This window comes from Somniosus microcephalus, chromosome 28 (genome assembly GCF_052327205.1).
Source record: "Somniosus microcephalus isolate GS21.2 chromosome 28, FLI_Smic_1.0, whole genome shotgun sequence".
Lineage (NCBI taxonomy): Eukaryota > Metazoa > Chordata > Chondrichthyes > Squaliformes > Somniosidae > Somniosus > Somniosus microcephalus.
Window position 1 is genome coordinate 8,628,605 of NC_141014.1, and position 17,098 is coordinate 8,645,702.

The 17,098-nt window shown below is 55.3% G+C and overlaps 1 protein-coding gene across 1 annotated transcript in view; it reads left to right on the forward strand.

The window, feature by feature from the left end:
• Window positions 1-15,394, forward strand: part of poldip3 (polymerase (DNA-directed), delta interacting protein 3) — a 43,333-nt gene extending 27,939 nt beyond the window's left edge. The window contains exons 4-9 of the mRNA XM_085969431.1: window positions 3,433-3,552; window positions 5,812-5,994; window positions 6,983-7,060; window positions 10,006-10,135; window positions 12,482-12,548; window positions 14,550-15,394. Coding sequence (XP_085825557.1) covers window positions 3,433-3,552; window positions 5,812-5,994; window positions 6,983-7,060; window positions 10,006-10,135; window positions 12,482-12,548; window positions 14,550-14,721 — 750 coding nt within the window. The 3' untranslated portion in view covers window positions 14,722-15,394. The remainder of the gene's footprint in view (window positions 1-3,432; window positions 3,553-5,811; window positions 5,995-6,982; window positions 7,061-10,005; window positions 10,136-12,481; window positions 12,549-14,549) is intronic.
• The last annotated feature ends 1,704 nt before the right edge of the window (window positions 15,395-17,098 follow it).

A 17,098-nucleotide genomic window follows, 5' to 3' on the forward strand; every position in this document is an offset into this window, starting at 1 on the left:
TGTCACTGTATAACACTGGGGTACAGTACTGGTGGGTACAGGTCTGTCACTGTTTAACACTGGGGTACAGTACTGGTGGGTACAAGTCTGTCGCTGTATAACACTGGGGCACAGTACTGGTGGGTACAGGTCTGTCACTGTATAACACTGGGGTACAGTACTGGTAGGTACAGGACTGTCACTGTCTAACACTGGGGTACAGTACTGGTGGGTACAGGACTGTCACTGTTTAACACTGGGGTACAGTACTGGTGGGTACAGGACTGTCACTGTTTAACACTGGGGCACAGTACTGGTGGGTACAGGTCTGTCACTGTATAACACTGTGGTACAATACTGGTGGGTACAAGTCTGTCACTATAACACTGGGGTACAGTACTGGTGGGTACAGGTCTGTCACTGTATAACACTGGGGTACAGTACTGGTGGGTACAGGTCTGTCACTGTATAACACTGTGGTACAATACTGGTGGGTACAAGTCTGTCACTATAACACTGGGGTACAGTACTGGTGGGTACAGGTCTGTCACTGTATAACACTGGGGTACAGTACTGGTGGGTACAGGTCTGTCACTGTAACTGGGGTAAAGTACCGGTGGGTACAGGTCTGTCACTGTCTAACACTGGGGTACAGTACTGGTGGGTACAGGTATGTCACTGTATAACACTGGGGTACAGTACTGGTGGGTACAGGTCTGTCACTGTAACTGGGGTAAAGTACCGGTGGGTACAGGTCTGTCACTGTTTAACACTGGGGTACAGTGCTGGTGGGTACAGGTCTGTCACTGTAACACTGGGGTACAGTACTGGTGGGTACAGGTCTGTCACTGTATAACACTGGGGTACAGTACTGGTGGGTACAGGTCTGACACTGTAACACTGGGGTACAATATTGGTGGGCACAGGTCTGTCACTGTAACTGGGGTAAAGTACCGGTGGGTACAGGTCTGTCTGTCTAACACTGGGGTACAGTACTGGTGGGTACAGGTATGTCACTGTATAACACTGGGGTACAGTACTGGTGGGTACAGGTCTGTCACTGTAACACTGGGGTACAGTACTGGTGGGTACAGGTCTGTCACTGTTTAACACTGGGGTACAGTACTGGTGGGTACAGGTCTGTCACTGTAACACTGGGGTACAGTACTGGTGGGTACAGGTCTGTCACTGTTTAACACTGGGGTACAGTACTGGTGGGTACAGGTCTGTCACTGTAACACTGGGGTAAAGTACTGGTGGGTACAGGACTGTCACTGTTTAACACTGGGGTACAGTACTGGTGGGTACAGGTCTGTCACTAACACTGGGGTACAGTACTGGTGGGTACAGGTCTGTCACTGTAACACTGGGGTACAATACTGGTGGGTACAGGTCTGTCACTGTAACACTGGGGTACAGTACTGGTGGGTACAGGTCTGTCACTGTTTAACACTGGGGTACAGTACTGGTGGGTACAGGTCTGTCACTGTAACACTGGGGTACAGTACTGGTGGGTACAGGTCTGTCACTGTAACACTGGGGTACAATACTGGTGGGTACAGGTCTGTCACTGTATAACACTGGGGTAAAGTACCGGTGGGTACAGGTCTGTCACTGTAACACTGGGGTACAGTACTGGTGGGTACAGGTCTGTCACTGTCTAACACTGGGGTAAAGTACCGGTGGGTACAGGTCTGTCACTGTCTAACACTGGGGTAAGATCTGCTGGGTTGCAGCACTGGGTTGCTGGGATGGGCAGCCTCCCTCCAATACCTTCTCTAAACGGTCATTTTTTAGGTGTGACCCTAGACGGTGAGAGTTGGCGATCTAATTGACTCTGAAGGGCACCACAGTCAAGGGGTGTGTGTGTGTGAAGTGGGAGTGTATTTGTGTCTCAACTGGGATGGAGTCGCCTTCCTTTTCTGTAGAGCTCAGATATCTGTTAGTCGACTGTTCTATCCAGTTTCATGGAAGGGGATACATGACACACACGTCGAAGAGCATTTCATTGAGAGTGAATCAGGTCACTACTGTGAGCTCCACTCAGCCCAGTAAAGTGACACCCGCCCGCCATCTGGCAGTGTGACGTCAGTCTGGTTATTGTTTTATGTTCATCGTTCTTTCACTTGTAATCTCTCTCGGTGGGTTTTGAGAGGGTAAATAGTTTGTTTCCACTGGTTGGTGAACTCGTAACAAAGGAGCAGAGACTGCGGATTATCAGTTGTACAAGGGGTAGAGTGAAGAGACATTCTTGCACAGAGCGTGCAAAGCTTTACTGCAGCGGGGAGGGCAGGGAATGGGATTGCAGTAAACTGCTCCAGTTGAATAGCTAGCACCGGCATAGTGCGATGGGCTGAACGGCCTCCATCTATGCTGTAATCGCTCTTAATTCTATAAAGTCCATCACTGCCAAAATAGTAATCATGCCAGGCCTGGCCCGCTGTGATCTGGATTCAGGCCGGGCCCACTGTGTTCTGGATTCAGGCCGGGCCCACTGTGATCTGGATTCAGACCGGGCCACTGTGATCTGGATTCAGACCGGGCCCGCTGTGATCTGGATTCAGACCGGGCCCGCTGTGATCTGGATTCAGACCGGGCCCACTGTGATCTGGATTCAGACCGGGCCCACTGTGATCTGGATTCAGACCGGGCCCGCTGTGATCTGGATTCAGACCAGGCCCACTGTGATCTGGATTCAGACCGGGCCCACTGTGATCTGGATTCAGACCGGGCCCACTGTGATCTGGATTCAGGCCAGGCCCGCTGTGATCTGGATTCAGGCCGGGCCCGCTGTGTTCTGGATTCAGGCCGGGCCCGCTGTGATCTGGATTCAGGCCGGGCCCGCTGTGATCTGGATTCAGGCCAGGCCCGCTGTGATCTGGATTCAGACCGGGCCCGCTGTGATCTGGATTCAGGCCAGGCCCACTGTGATCTGGATTCAGACCGGGCCCACTGTGATCTGGATTCAGACCGGGCCCGCTGTGATCTGGATTCAGGCCGGGCCCGCTGTGATCTGGATTCAGGCCGGGCCCACTGTGATCTGGATTCAGGCCGGGCCCACTGTGATCTGGATTCAGGCCGGGCCCACTGTGATCTGGATTCAGACCGGGCCCACTGTGATCTGGATTCAGACCGGGCCCACTGTGATCTGGATTCAGGCCGGGCCCACTGTGATCTGTATTCAGACCGGGCCCACTGTGATCTGGATTCAGGCCGGGCCCACTGTGATCTGGATTCAGACCGGGCCCACTGTGATCTGGATTCAGACCGGGCCCACTGTGATCTGGAGTCAGACTAACTCTGTTCAAGCAGCCTGACTCTGGTCTGGATTCTGACTAACATGTGAAGCAGTCTGACTGTGGTTTGCGAGCAGTTTGGTTGGGTTCAGACTAGCCCTGAACAGCCCCATGAAGCAGGGTTGGTTGTGGTCTCACGTTTGTATTTTTGTCACAGGTTCTTGAGGAAGAGGATATTGAGATTGAGGAGGAGGAAGAGGATATTCTACATTCAATACCCGTGACAAACAACCCCGTGAAAATCGCCACTGTGACAAACCACCTCACTCCGAAGAGGGTGCGACAGTTTTTTATTCTTCTTGTTCAGAGAACCAAGTACATACAGAGATGTTGTGAAGTCCCTTTGTGGTTTGTTACAGGAGAACACAGTGACATACTGGGGCTGTTGGCACAGTACTGGGAGGTGCGCATTTTTAGGGACATGTAGATTAATAGAGGTGTTCAAAATCATGAAGGGTTTTGATAGAGCCGGCATGATGGGCCGAATGGCCTCCTGTGCTGTATCATTTTATGATTACGGAGAAACTGCTTCCGGTGGCAGGAGGATTGGTAACCAGAGGACGCAGATTTAAGGTCGTTGGCAAAATCATTTTTTACGCAGCGAGTTGTCGTGATCTGGAATGCGCTGCCTGAAAGGGCGGCGGAAGAAGATTCAATAGTAACTTTCAAAAGAGAATTGGATAAATACTTGAAGGAGAGAAATTTGCAGGGCTATGGGGAAAGAGCAGTGAGTGGGACTAATTGGAGCGCTCTCTCGGAGAGCCAGCACAGGCACGATGGGCCGAATGGTCCCTTTCTGTACTGTACCATTCTATGATTTTTGACTGGAGCAGACAGGTGTCAGGGATCTTACCTGTGTAGGAAAGGGATCTCACCGGGGTAGGTTGTTACATTAGAGGCCCAGCCATGTGGAAGGAAGCTGCTGTTGGCTTAGGGTGGTGTTCAAAGTTGGGGGCCAGAGTGGGTGGGGGGGGTGGGGTGATGTCTGGTAGAACAGATGTGTTTCTCCCAGAAGGAGAGGGCTGCACTTGCTGGGGGTGGGGGAGGTAGGCCTTGTGGTGAAGCAGTAAGAACTGTGCTAGGCCCTGAGGGGCTGGCTCCAGGCCTGGGCATGTTGGGAACTTTCAGGCCCATTGTGTTCCCTGGCCTCCTGTACAGCTGCTGGATTTCATTCCGGGAGGGGTCCCTAACTTAATGCTCCTCTTCCGCATGTTGTTCACCTTGCTCCTGCCCCCGCCCCATCCAAATAAATCAGCCTTTTAAACTGTTCAGTCATTGACTTGCCTGGGGCAGAGAATTCCAAAGATTCACAACCCTCTGAGTGAAGAAATTCCTCCTCATCTCAGTCTTAAATGGCCGACCCCTTATCCTGAGACTGTGACCCCTGGTTCTAGACTCTCCAGCCAGGGGGAAACAACCTCTCAGCATCTACCCTGTCAATCCCCCTCAGAATCTTGTATGTTTCAATGAGATCACCTCTCATTCTTCTAAACTCCAGAGAGTATCGGCCCGATCTACTCAATCTCTCCTCAGAGGACAACACGGAACTCTCCTCTGTATCTACCCGTCCAGGACGTGCTTGGTGTTGACACAGGCTGCCTGCAGTGGAAAATGTTTCCTTTCCCTCTTCGCGAACACAAAAACTCACAGGCCAACACAAAGTCCTGAACTGATTCTCCATTCCCCTCTGCTTTCATTGCCTTCCCAGCTGCCCAGTTCCTTGATTTCCTCTCCTGGTTTTCTGACCTTCCCTGCTGGGATTTTTCCTGCCTTGTCAGGTTCCCACAGTCTCGGCTGCAAGTATCGTACCGGTTTACCCAGGACTTTCTTTTTACTCTACAAGGGAAGACCTCCAACTTACTCGAAATAGCAAACTCCTGACCCAAATGGAAACCCGCCATCCCTGGCCCATTCCACCTGGCCGTGAAGCTTCGTGTTATCACCCGGGACATGTTACACTGGAGATGCTGATCAGTACATTGGACTTGTGTTGTCGGCAGTAACTGATCCGATACCGACCTCAGTCCCATCTGATTGATTTGAAATTATTGGAATGAAGACCAGTTCGGGAGGGGGTGAGGGCAGAGGTGACATTAAATGGTCTAAAACTACCGAACTTGTAAAGCGACGACAGATTGCAAGGAGAGGGCTGAATGCTGGAAATGTGAATTTAAAAACTGGGAATGCTGAGCAGGCAGAACGGGTCCAGCGCTCTCTGAAGAGGTTACTGTTTGAGATGGGACCTTCAGCAGACTCCTAGCTACACAATCTGATTTTAGTTAGATAGTTGAGAGTAGTGTTTCGAACAGGGACCCAGTCAGTGCCACGTTCCGTTACAGGCCTGCGTTTCAAGGTCAGTATATTTTTAAATTGTTAAATATTCAGCTTTGAAGAACCATAACTGTCCAAAGAATCATCCAGTCAGAGTGATTCACACAAGTCACTGAGATGGGGTGTGTACGTGGGTTCGATTTACTGTGGAGTATTTGAGCAGGAATAACCCTCCTTTTTTATTCCCTCTGCTCTTTCCATGCAGCCTGGTTTCACGGCCTCGCAGCTCTCCCTTGGAAAGCCTGTTCCTCTGACAAAAGTGGTCCAGAACGACTCGTACACTGCTCCTCCGCCGGTGCCTCTCACCCTCACTCGCTCCAGACCCCTGGCAAACGTATCGAGAACGGCAGCAGAGCAGGACCCGGCTGATGATGCGCCGCCTCTGGAGGTACCCCGGTCCAATTAACACTGTACCTCCGTCAGTGGGTTCCTGCGAGCCCGTGTGCCAGGCCTTTAATGAAAGCGAGCGGTCGCGGTTAGGTTCCCTCCTGACACGGGTTCTGTATTATAGCCCCAAGGCCGTTGACGGTGGAATGTATTTCGCAACTCGGGGTCTTTCTGTATTCCGTTCACGCCTGACTGGAGGAAGCTGTGAACGAGTGGGTTTCTCTCCTTGTCCTCCTGTGGGGTCCTTGGCTGGTGAAGGGTCCAGGATGCTCGACATTGAGTGATGCTTTTAGATTATAAACTATTCAGCACTGAGGGGTTCTTTCCAATTTACTCTCTCTTACAAGGCCCCCCTCCCGCCCGCCCTCAAAACCCCGACTCGCTCTGGGCTGTTGCTCCACGGGTGCTGACCGCCCTTCATAGATTCATTTAAAATCATAGAAATTTACGGCGCAGAATTGAGGCCATTCGGCCCATCGTGTCCGTGCCGGCCGAAAACGAGCTCTCCAGCTTAATCCCACTTTCCAGCTCTTGGTCTGTAGCCCTGTAGGTTACAGCACTTCAAGTACTTCAGTACCTCACCAAGTGGCCTTTCCTCCCCTGTGTGAGTCAGCAGACTATTTGACTTTATGGGGCATCACATCAAGGCCCTACTCCAACATCACCTGACTTTCTAGCAGGGGTCCACTGGATAGTGACCAAGAGTGGGCACGCTGCCTTGTGCTCCTCCATCTCCTGAAGTCTGCGTTTGATGCTGGTATCTGAGGGCACTGCCATCCTTGGACTCGAGCACTGAGACTGGGGATGACCCAGGGTGGACCCTGGTGCAAGATTCACGTCAGCCCCCAGAGAATTGTTGCAGCAGCTCAGTCCGCCTCCTGCCTGCGCACACCCTGGTTAACCGACAGACAGGAGCCAATAACCAGCCCTGGGTGTGCCCTTGCTCACGTTACTGAAGGTGTAACACGTCTCTCTCTGCTCTTTCACAGCTCAATCTCAGCCCATTAGAAGGAACAAAAATGACCGTCAATAATCTCCATCCACGAGTGACTGAGGAGGACATTGTGGTGAGTTTGATCCAGCGCTGCCTGGGTGGGGCTGGAGGTTATTGCGGTGAGTGCAGTCTAGCTCTGTTCCCGGGGGGTGGGTTGTTGCGGTGAGTGCAGTCTAACTCTGTTCCAGGGAGGTGGGTTATTGCAGTGAGTGCAGTCTAACTCTGTTCCCGGGGGGTGGGTTATTGGGGTGAGTGCAGTCTAACTCTGTTCCTGGGGGGTGGGTTATTGGGGTGAGTGCAGTCTAACTCTGTTCCCGGGGGGTGGGTTATTGGGGTGAGTGCAGTCTAACTCTGTTCCCGGGGGGTGGGTTATTGCAGTGAGTGCAGTCTAACTCTGTTCCCGGGGGGTGGGTTATTGCAGTGAGTGCAGTCTAACTCTGTTCCCGGGGGGTGGGTTATTGCAGTGAGTGCAGTCTAACTCTGTTCCCAGGGGGTGGGTTATTGCGGTGAGTGCAGTCTAACTCTGTTCCCGGGGGGTGGGTTATTGCAGTGAGTGCAGTCTAACTCTGTTCCCGGGGGGTGGGTTATTGCAGTGAGTGCAGTCTAACTCTGTTCCCAGGGGGTGGGTTATTGCGGTGAGTGCAGTCTAACTCTGTTCCCGGGGGGTGGGTTATTGCAGTGAGTGCAGTCTAACTCTGTTCCCGGGGGGTGGGTTATTGGGGTGAGTGCAGTCTAACTCTGTTCCCAGGGGGTGGGTTATTGCGGTGAGTGCAGTCTAACTCTGTTCCCGGGGGGTGGGTTATTGCAGTGAGTGCAGTCTAACTCTGTTCCCGGGGGGTGGGTTATTGCAGTGAGTGCAGTCTAACTCTGTTCCCGGGGGGTGGGTTATTGCAGTGAGTGCAGTCTAACTCTGTTCCCGGGGGGTGGGTTATTGCAGTGAGTGCAGTCTAACTCTGTTCCCGGGGGGTGGGTTATTGCAGTGAGTGCAGTCTAACTCTGTTCCCGGGGGGTGGGTTATTGCAGTGAGTGCAGTCTAACTCTGTTCCCAGGGGGTGGGTTATTGCGGTGAGTGCAGTCTAACTCTGTTCCCGGGGGGTGGGTTATTGCAGTGAGTGCAGTCTAACTCTGTTCCCGGGGGGTGGGTTATTGGGGTGAGTGCAGTCTAACTCTGTTCCCAGGGGGTGGGTTATTGCGGTGAGTGCAGTCTAACTCTGTTCCCGGGGGGTGGGTTATTGCAGTGAGTGCAGTCTAACTCTGTTCCCGGGGGGTGGGTTATTGCAGTGAGTGCAGTCTAACTCTGTTCCCGGGGGGTGGGTTATTGCAGTGAGTGCAGTCTAACTCTGTTCCCGGGGGGTGGGTTATTGCAGTGAGTGCAGTCTAACTCTGTTCCCGGGGGGTGGGTTATTGCAGTGAGTGCAGTCTAACTCTGTTCCCGGGGGGTGGGTTATTGCGGTGAGTGCAGTCTAACTCTGTTCCCGGGGGGTGGGTTATTGGGGTGAGTGCAGTCTAACTCTGTTCCCGGGGGGTGGGTTATTGCGGTGAGTACAGTCTAACTCTGTTCCCGGGGGGTGGGTTATTGCGGTGAGTGCAGTCTAACTCTGTTCCCGGGGGGTGGGTTGTTGCGGTGAGTGCAGTCTAACTCTGTTCCCGGTGGGTGGGTTACTGGGGTGAGTGCAGTCTAACTCTGTTCCCGGGGGGTGGGTTATTGCAGTGAGTGCAGTCTAACTCTGTTCCCGGGGGGTGGGTTATTACAGTGAGTGCAGTCTAACTCTGTTCCCGGGGGGTGGGTTATTGGGGTGAGTGCAGTCTAACTCTGTTCCCGGGGGGTGGGTTATTGCGGTGAGTACAGTCTAACTCTGTTCCCGGGGGGTGGGTTATTGCGGTGAGTGCAGTCTAACTCTGTTCCCGGGGGGTGGGTTGTTGCGGTGAGTGCAGTCTAACTCTGTTCCCGGTGGGTGGGTTACTGGGGTGAGTGCAGTCTAACTCTGTTCCCGGGGGGTGGGTTATTGCAGTGAGTGCAGTCTAACTCTGTTCCCGGGGGGTGGGTTATTGGGGTGAGTGCAGTCTAACTCTGTTCCCGGGGGGTGGGTTATTGGGGTGAGTGCAGTCTAACTCTGTTCCCGGGGGGTGGGTTATTGCGGTGAGTGCAGTCTAACTCTGTTCCCGGGGGGTGGGTTATTGGGGTGAGTGCAGTCTAACTCTGTTCCCGGGGGGTGGGTTATTGCAGTGAGTGCAGTCTAACACTGTTCCCGGGGGGTGGGTTATTGCGGTGAGTGCAGTCTAACTCTGTTCCCGGAGGGTGGGTTGTTGCGGTGAGTGCAGTCTAACTCTGTTCCCGGTGGGTGGGTTACTGGGGTGAGTGCAGTCTAACTCTGTTCCCCGGGGGGTGGGTTATTGCGGTGAGTGCAGTCTAACTCTGTTCCCAGGGTTTGGGTTACTGGGGTGAGTGCAGTCTAACCCTGTTCCCGGGGGGTGGGTTACTGGGGTGAGTGCAGTCTAACTCTGTTCCCCGGGGGGTGGGTTATTGCGGTGAGTGCAGTCTAACCCTGTTCCCGGGGGGTGGGTTACTGGGGTGAGTGCAGTCTAACTCTGTTCCCGGGGGGTGGGTTATTGCAGTGAGTGCAGTCTAACTCTGTTCCCCGGGGGGTGGGTTATTGCAGTGAGTGCAGTCTAACTCTGTTCCCGGGGGGTGGGTTATTGCGGTGAGTGCAGTCTAACTCTGTTCCCCGGGGGTTGGGTTATTGCAGTGAGTGCAGTCTAACTCTGTTCCCGGGGAGGGCGGTGAATTTTGTGAAATGAGAGTGGATTTTAGTTGTGGTGCGTGTATAAGCCGCCAAACGTTCCTGCCCCCACAGTACTGGCCGGGGTGTCTGGTCACAGAGGCTGTGTGAGTGCCCGGGGTGGATGGGCAAGGGGAGCAGAGCGGAGATCTGTTCTGAGGAGTGAGCCAGAAGGAGCAGCGGGTTTCTCTGAGCACGGACTCCTTGATTCACTCTTTCCCTTCCCTCCTGTGTTTAGGAGTTGTTCTGTGTCTGTGGCGCGCTGAAGCGAGCCCGCCTCGTACATCCGGGGGTCGCAGAAGTCGTCTTCGTCAGAAAGGATGACGCCATCACAGCTTACAAGAAGTACAACAACAGATGTTTAGACGGTAAATCATTTATCGCAATCCCTGCTCGAAATCCCATCCTGCTGGTATGAGGTCCACCGGTTGGTGTCTGGAGCTGGTCTGCTGGTGTGGGGCCTACTGGCTGGTGTGATGTCCATTGAGTGATGGGGAGGGTGACTACTGCGATCCCTCCCTCTCTCCCTTCCCTCCCCTCCCTCCTTCCCTCCCCTCCCTCCTTCCCTCTCTCCCTTCCCTCCTTCCCTTCCCTCCTTCCCTTCCCTCCTTCCCTTCCCTCCTTCCCTTCCCTCCTTCCCTTCCCTCCTTCCCTTCCCTCCTTCCCTTCCCTCCTTCCCTTCCCTCCTTCCCTTCCCTCCTTCCCTTCCCTTCCCTTCCCTCCTTCCCTTCCCTTCCCTCCTTCCCTTCCCTCCTTCCCTTCCCTCCTTCCCTTCCCTCCTTCCCTTCCCTCCTTCCCTTCCCTCCTTCCCTTCCCTCCTTCCCTTCCCTCCTTCCCTCCCTCCCTCCTTCCCTCCAACCTTCCTTCCTAACCTTCCTTCCTGCCCTCCCTCCCTCCTTCCCACCCTCCCTCATCAGTGCTGAAGTACAGGGCAGGTCTGCACTGGGACCTGCGTGGAGAGAGCGCCCAGGCTCATTTCACCGTTTCTTTAATAGCAGAGTCCCCTCCCCTAGACCCAAATGGCTGCTCAGCACCAACCTGTGCTTTTCACCCTCCATCACTATTGAAAGCTCCTGTAAAAAGGCAAGATGTTAGACAAATGTGTTCATCATTCGTTGTGGAAGGGTAGGTAGGCTGAACACGGCAACAAACATGGACCCAGCCTCCAACTAATCGCAGACCAGCACCAGTACCCTGACTGGGGTGTTTCAGTCTCTCTCCCTCAGGGAGATATCTGTACACGGACTGGTGTCTCAGTCTCTCTCCCTCAGGAAGTTATCTGTACACTGACTGGGGGGGTCTCAGCCCCTCTCCCTCAGGGAGATATCTGTACACGGACTGGGGGGGTCTCAGTCTCTCTCCCTCAGGGAGATATCTGTACACGGACTGGTGTCTCCAGTCCCTCTCCCTCAGGGAGATATCTGTACACGGACTGGTGTCTCCAGTCCCTCTCCCTCAGGGAGATATCTGTACACTGACTGGGGGGGTCTCAGCCCCTCTCCCTCAGGGAGATATCTGTACACGGACTGGGGGGGTCTCAGTCTCTCTCCCTCAGGGAGATATCTGTACACGGACTGGTGTCTCCAGTCCCTCTCCCTCAGGGAGATATCTGTACACTGACTGGGGTCTCCAGTCCCTCTCGGAGATATCTGTACACTGACTGGGGGGTCTCAGTCCCTCTCCCTCAGGGAGATATCTGTACACTGACTGGGGGGTCTCAGTCCCTCTCCCTCAGGAAGATGTCTGTACACTGACTGGGGTCTCTCAGTCCCTCTCCCTCAGGGAGATATCTGTACACTGACTGGTGTCTCTCAGTCCCTCTCAGGGAGATGTCTGTACACTGACTGGTGTCTCTCCAATCCCCCTCTCTCGGAGAAATCTGTACGGGTGAAAGTTGTGGGACGGTGAGAGGAAGGTTTGGGGAGGAGTATTGATGCTGCACAGAGGATGAGGGCTGTGGGACGGTGAGGTGGTGGTTCGGGGAGCTGTATTGATGCTGCACAGAGGGTGAGGGCTGTGGGACGGTGAGAGTAAGGTTCGGGGAGCTGTATTGATGCTGCACAGAGGGTGAGGGCTGTGGGACGGTGAGAGTAAGGTTCGGGGAGCTGTATTGATGCTGCACAGAGGGTGAGGGCTGTGGGACGGTGAGAGGAAGGTTCGGGGAGGAGTATTGATGCTGCACAGGGGGTGAGGGCTGTGGGACGGTGAGGGGACGGTTCGGGGAGGAGTATTGATGCTGCACAGGGGGTGAGGGCTGTGGGACGGTGAGAGGAAGGTTCGGGGAGCTGTATTGATGCTGCACAGGGGGTGAGGGCTGTGGGACGGTGAGAGGACGGTTCGGGGAGGAGTATTGATGCTGCACAGAGGGTGAGGGCTGTGGGACGGTGAGAGGAAGTTTTGGGAGGAGTATTGATGCTGCACAGAGGGTGAGGGCTGTGGGACGGTGAGAGGCAGTTTTGGGAGGAGTATTGATGCTGCACAGAGGGTGAGGGCTGTGGGACGGTGAGAGGCAGTTTTGGGAGGAGTATTGATGCTGCACAGAGGGTGAGGGCTGTGGGACGGTGAGAGGAAAGTTCGGGGAGGAGTATTGATGCTGCACAGAGGGTGAGGGCTGTGGGACGGTGAGAGGAAAGTTCAGGGAGCTGTATTGATGCGGCACCCAGGCTTAGTTTTGTGGGTTCTCACTAAATGTGTCCTTTTTTTTCCCTCCACAGGTCAGCCAATGAAATGCAACCTTCATGTAAATGGAAATGTCATCACCTCAGAGCAGCCAATCCTATTGTAAGTTGACTGGAGTATCTTTACTTTTGCTCCAATACCGAACCCCCCACAGACCAGCTCCATCCCCGCTCTGGCCCTACAGAGCAGCAGGGCCCCAGCTCCATCCCCGCTCCAGCCCTACAGACCAGCAGGGCCGAAGCACCATCCCCGCTCCAGCCCTACAGACCAGCAGGGCCCCAGCTCCATCCCCGCTCTGGCCCTACAGACCAGCAGGGCCCCAGCTCCATCCCTGCTCTGGCCGTACAGACCAGCAGGGCCCCAGCTCCATCCCTGCTCTGGCCGTACAGACCAGCAGGGCTCCAGCGCTGTCCCTGGTCTGTGCTGAGTTAGCTGGGGCAGTGGTGAGGAAGCTACATTTCACCTCAGTTCTGTGGCTGGGGAGGATGATCAGCTGGGGTGCATGTTTGTGATTTGTACCCAGTGACTCTCACTGGATGGCGGTTTGAGGCATTTTTAGCTGCTGTAGAACCACACCCTTGCTGACACTCATCGGCTGAGCCCTCTGGGGGTGGCTGGAATCTGTAACCCAGGGATAGTTGGTGAGGGGGGAGTGGGGTTAAAACATCTGTCACATTTGAGCTTCCTGAGGTGAGATGGCTGCATTGGGGGAAGGGTTTTTACTGCCTCACTCTCCTCCCATTGGCTGAATCGCGATCAGTAATGGGGGGGCAGAGGCTGTTTCCTGGGGGTCTCCCACACTTTTCCCCCTTTGCCTGTCTTGTGTTTGGGGCACCTCCTGCGGACTGAGGCTGGTGTGTCCTGGCTCTGTGTGGGGGGAGTTTACACTCACCCCTGCCGCTCGCGGTCCCTGACTCGAGCACTGATGAAAAGCTGTCAGCGTATCACGACAAGGCGAAGGAGCTGGCAAGAGCTCACATTGAAGCTGCCTTGGGACTGTTCTCTCCCCCAAAACATAAGCACACAGGAGGTGAGTGCGGGGCGATCTCACACTGCTGCAGCTCAGAAACCAGCGGGACACACTCGAGCGTGTGCTTCCTGATATCTGAGCACTCCAGCCGGAGTCAGCATCGGGGAGCTGGCTGATTCACTCTCTCCAGCCCACCGTACTGCCCGTCCTGCTGCCTGGGCTCGGTCCACATGCGCTCTGGCCTCTTGGTCTGTGTGGCTCAGTGTTGTGCTGGCTGCTTCTAATGGCCATTAAAGCGTACGGGGCTTGCTGGACGCGGAGTGGTTTCTCGCGCAGAACTGGATCGCTGATTCAGCCCCGTCAGGAGATGGGTTCACTCTGTCGTGGGGGTTTGTGCCAACTGTATGGGGGGGGGGGGTCAGTGCCAACTGGGGGGGTCAGGGGTCAGTGCCAACTGGGGGGGTCAGGGGTTAGTGCCAACTGGGGGGGTCAGGGGTTAGTGCCAACTGGGGGGTCAGGGGTTAGTGCCAACTGGGGGGGTCAGGGGCTAGTGCCAACTGGGGGGGGTTAGGGGTTAGTGCCAACTGGGTGGGCCAGGGGTTAGTGCCAACTGGGGGGGTCAGGGGTTAGTGCCAACTGGGGGGGTCAGGGGTTAGTGCCAACTGAGGTGGGGTCGGGGGGTCAATGCCAACTGTGAGGGGGGTCAATGCCAACTGTGAGGGGGGTCAGGGATCAGTGCCAACTGTGAGGGGGTGTCGGGGGTCAGTGCCAACTGTGAGGGGGTGTCGGGGGTCAGTGCCAACTGAGGGGGGTCGGGGGTCAGTGCCAACTGTGAGGGGGTCAGGTGTTAGTGCCAACTGGGGGGGGGTCAGGGGTCAGTGCCAACTGGGGGGGTCAGGGGTCAGTGCCAACTGGGGGGGGGTCAGGGGTCAGTGCCAACTGGGGGGGTCAGGGGTCAGTGCCAACTGGGGGAGGGGTCAGGGGTTAGTGCCAACTGGGGGGGTCAGGGGTTAGTGCCAACTGGGGGTCAGGGGTCAGTGCCAACTGAGGGGGGTCAGGGGTCAGTGCCTGCTGATGGGCGAATAATGGTGCGTGCTTTTTCAATCGCTGATCACCTCTGACCTTCTCTGCAGGAGACTGAGTGACACTCCGGCGGTGAAGAAGCCCGAGATCCCCAGGACCAAGCCTCGCCCGTCCAATCAGCCACCGGCAGAGGTCGACCCGGAGACCGTCCTGAAAGCGCTTTTCAAATCCTCGGGCCCCTCGACATCAGCCCAGCCCACTGCTTTCAAGATCAAACTCTAACCTGCGCCAGTGGCCGGCAGCTCCACACTCAGCCACAGCTCGGGTCCTCTCTTTGTCCAATCCGTTCTTTTGTTCAACACTTCTGTAAAAATAGTTTTCCGACTCGTTTATTTTTAGTCCCTTCCGTCTGAGGCTTTCTGGAGCTGGCGATTCGCGATGGGTAAAAATCCCGAGGTCCCCTGTGCCACCTGCCCCAGGTATTCTGATCTCACTATTCGGCAGCTCGCTGCCTCTTGGCCTGATCAGTCACACCAGTGAACTTGCCTTTTAAACTGCCTGGTCTGGTTCCTCGGCTGTGCTGGAGAAACGGATCGTCTCCGTGGACTGAGTGGAATACAGTGTCGCTCACGATGCTGCTCCTGTCCCCTCTCGCTCCTGGGAAAGCTGGCTGCGGCTGAGCTCCCTGGGAGGTGATTTGAATGACGGGCAGATGCTGCATTGTAACCTGTTGCCCACCCCCTGTGAGCTCTCCGTCCCCCCACAAGTGACAGAAGTCGAGTAATGTGCCTCTGCCCAGGTCGTTGCCTCAGTCTGTGTCTCAGCACCTCGCCCTCAGCTCTCCTCAGACCTGCCCCAAACTGCCTTAATCATCCGATCGAGGGAAGAAGGCAAACTGGGAATGTTGGATATGCACCACAAACCTCTCGGGAATAAACCACATTTCCTATTTGTATTCCTGGCGGACTTGCTGTGTATTCCCAGCGTTTCCTGTTTATATTCCTGACTGACTTGCTGTGTATTCCCGGCGTTCCCTGTTTGTATTCCTGATGGTTACATGTTTATCTGTGGGGCGAGGTTATGGGAGCTGCACTGTCACTTGGTTAGATGGAGGCAGTGTAAACCACCATTCTAAGACCTCGAAGTGCTGCAAGAGTCGATTCAGTGCCTCACCTGATCATTTCTCAACCCTGTAAAAGATCCTACACTCTCTTTTCCCCCCCCCACCCACCCCTCAAAATAGCCTGGCCCCGGCCTGGGAACTCACCTTTCAGGGCTGCAGCCCCCTCGTGCTGCGAGGTGGGGGGATAGAAATCACTGCACCACCAGGTGGCTCGGTGTCTGGGTGGGCGGGTGAGTAGATCCCTCTGGGTGGGAGGGTGAGTAAATCCCTCTGTCTGGGTTGGTGAGTAGATCACTCCGTGTCTGGTTGTGAGGGTGAGTAGATTCCTTTGTGGGTGGGTGTGAGTAGACCCCTCGGCGTCTGGGTGGGAAGATGAGAAGATCCCTCGGTGTCTGGGTGTGAGGGTGAGTCAATCCCTCGGTGTCTGGGTGGACGGGTAAGTCGATCCCTGTGTCTGGGTGGGGGGGTGAGTAGATCCCTGTGTCTGGGTGGGTGAGTAGATCCCTCTGATGGGATGGTGAGTAGATCCCTCTGGGTGGGCGGGTGACTAGACCCGTATGTCTGGGTGGGTTGGTGAGTAGATCCATCTGGGTGGGTGTGAGTAGACCCCTCCGTATCTGGTTGTGAGGGTGAGTAGATCCCTCTACCTGGGTGGGTGGGTGAGTAGATCCCTCTGGGTGGGTGTGAGTAGACCCCTCGATGTCTGGTGGGAAGATGAGAAGATCCCTGTGTCTGGGTGGGCAGGTGAGTAGATCCCTCGGTGTCTGGGTGGGCGGGTGAGTAGATCCCTCTGGGTGGGTGGGTGAGTAGATCCCAGTGTCTGGGTGGGTGAGTAGATCCCTCAGTGCCTGGTGAGTAGATCCATCTGTGTCTGGGTGGGAGGGTGAGTCAATCCCAGTGTCTGGGTGGGCGGGTGAGTCGATCTCTGTGTCTGGGTGGGCGGGTGAGTCGATCCCTCAGTGTCTGGGTGGGCGGGTGAGTCGATCACTCTGGGTGGGAGGGAGAGTTGATCCCTCAGTGTCTGGGTGGGCGGGTGAGTCGATCCCTCCGTGTCTGGGTGGGCGGGTGAGTCGATCCCTCCGTGTCTGGGTGGGCGGGTGAGTCGATCCCTCAATGTCTGGGTGGGCAGGTGAGTCGATCCCTCAGTGTCTGGGTGGGCGGGTGAGTCGATCCCTCAGTGTCTGGGTGGGCAGGTGAGTCGATCCCTCAGTGTCTGGGTGGGCGGGTGAGTTGATCCCTCAGTGTCTGGGTGCTGGACTCGCTCATTTTCTGAGCCAATCAGAATGAAACAAATCAGCCTTTCCTAGCCCCTGGTTTAATGTGTTTGAGGGTTTTGCCCTTTGCCCTGCGGGGTGTTGACTCCTTCGGGATCACAGCCTGCCATCCAGGGTCATCCACCTCGTGTGTGAGCCCAGGCCCCGAGTGCTGACTGGCTGTTTGACTGCTGGGGCCTTCACAGCCGAGCTGATTTCCATGGAGGGGGTGGGAGAATTTTCTGATTATTTTGCTTTTAGCTGTGACTCTGCGAAGGTCACA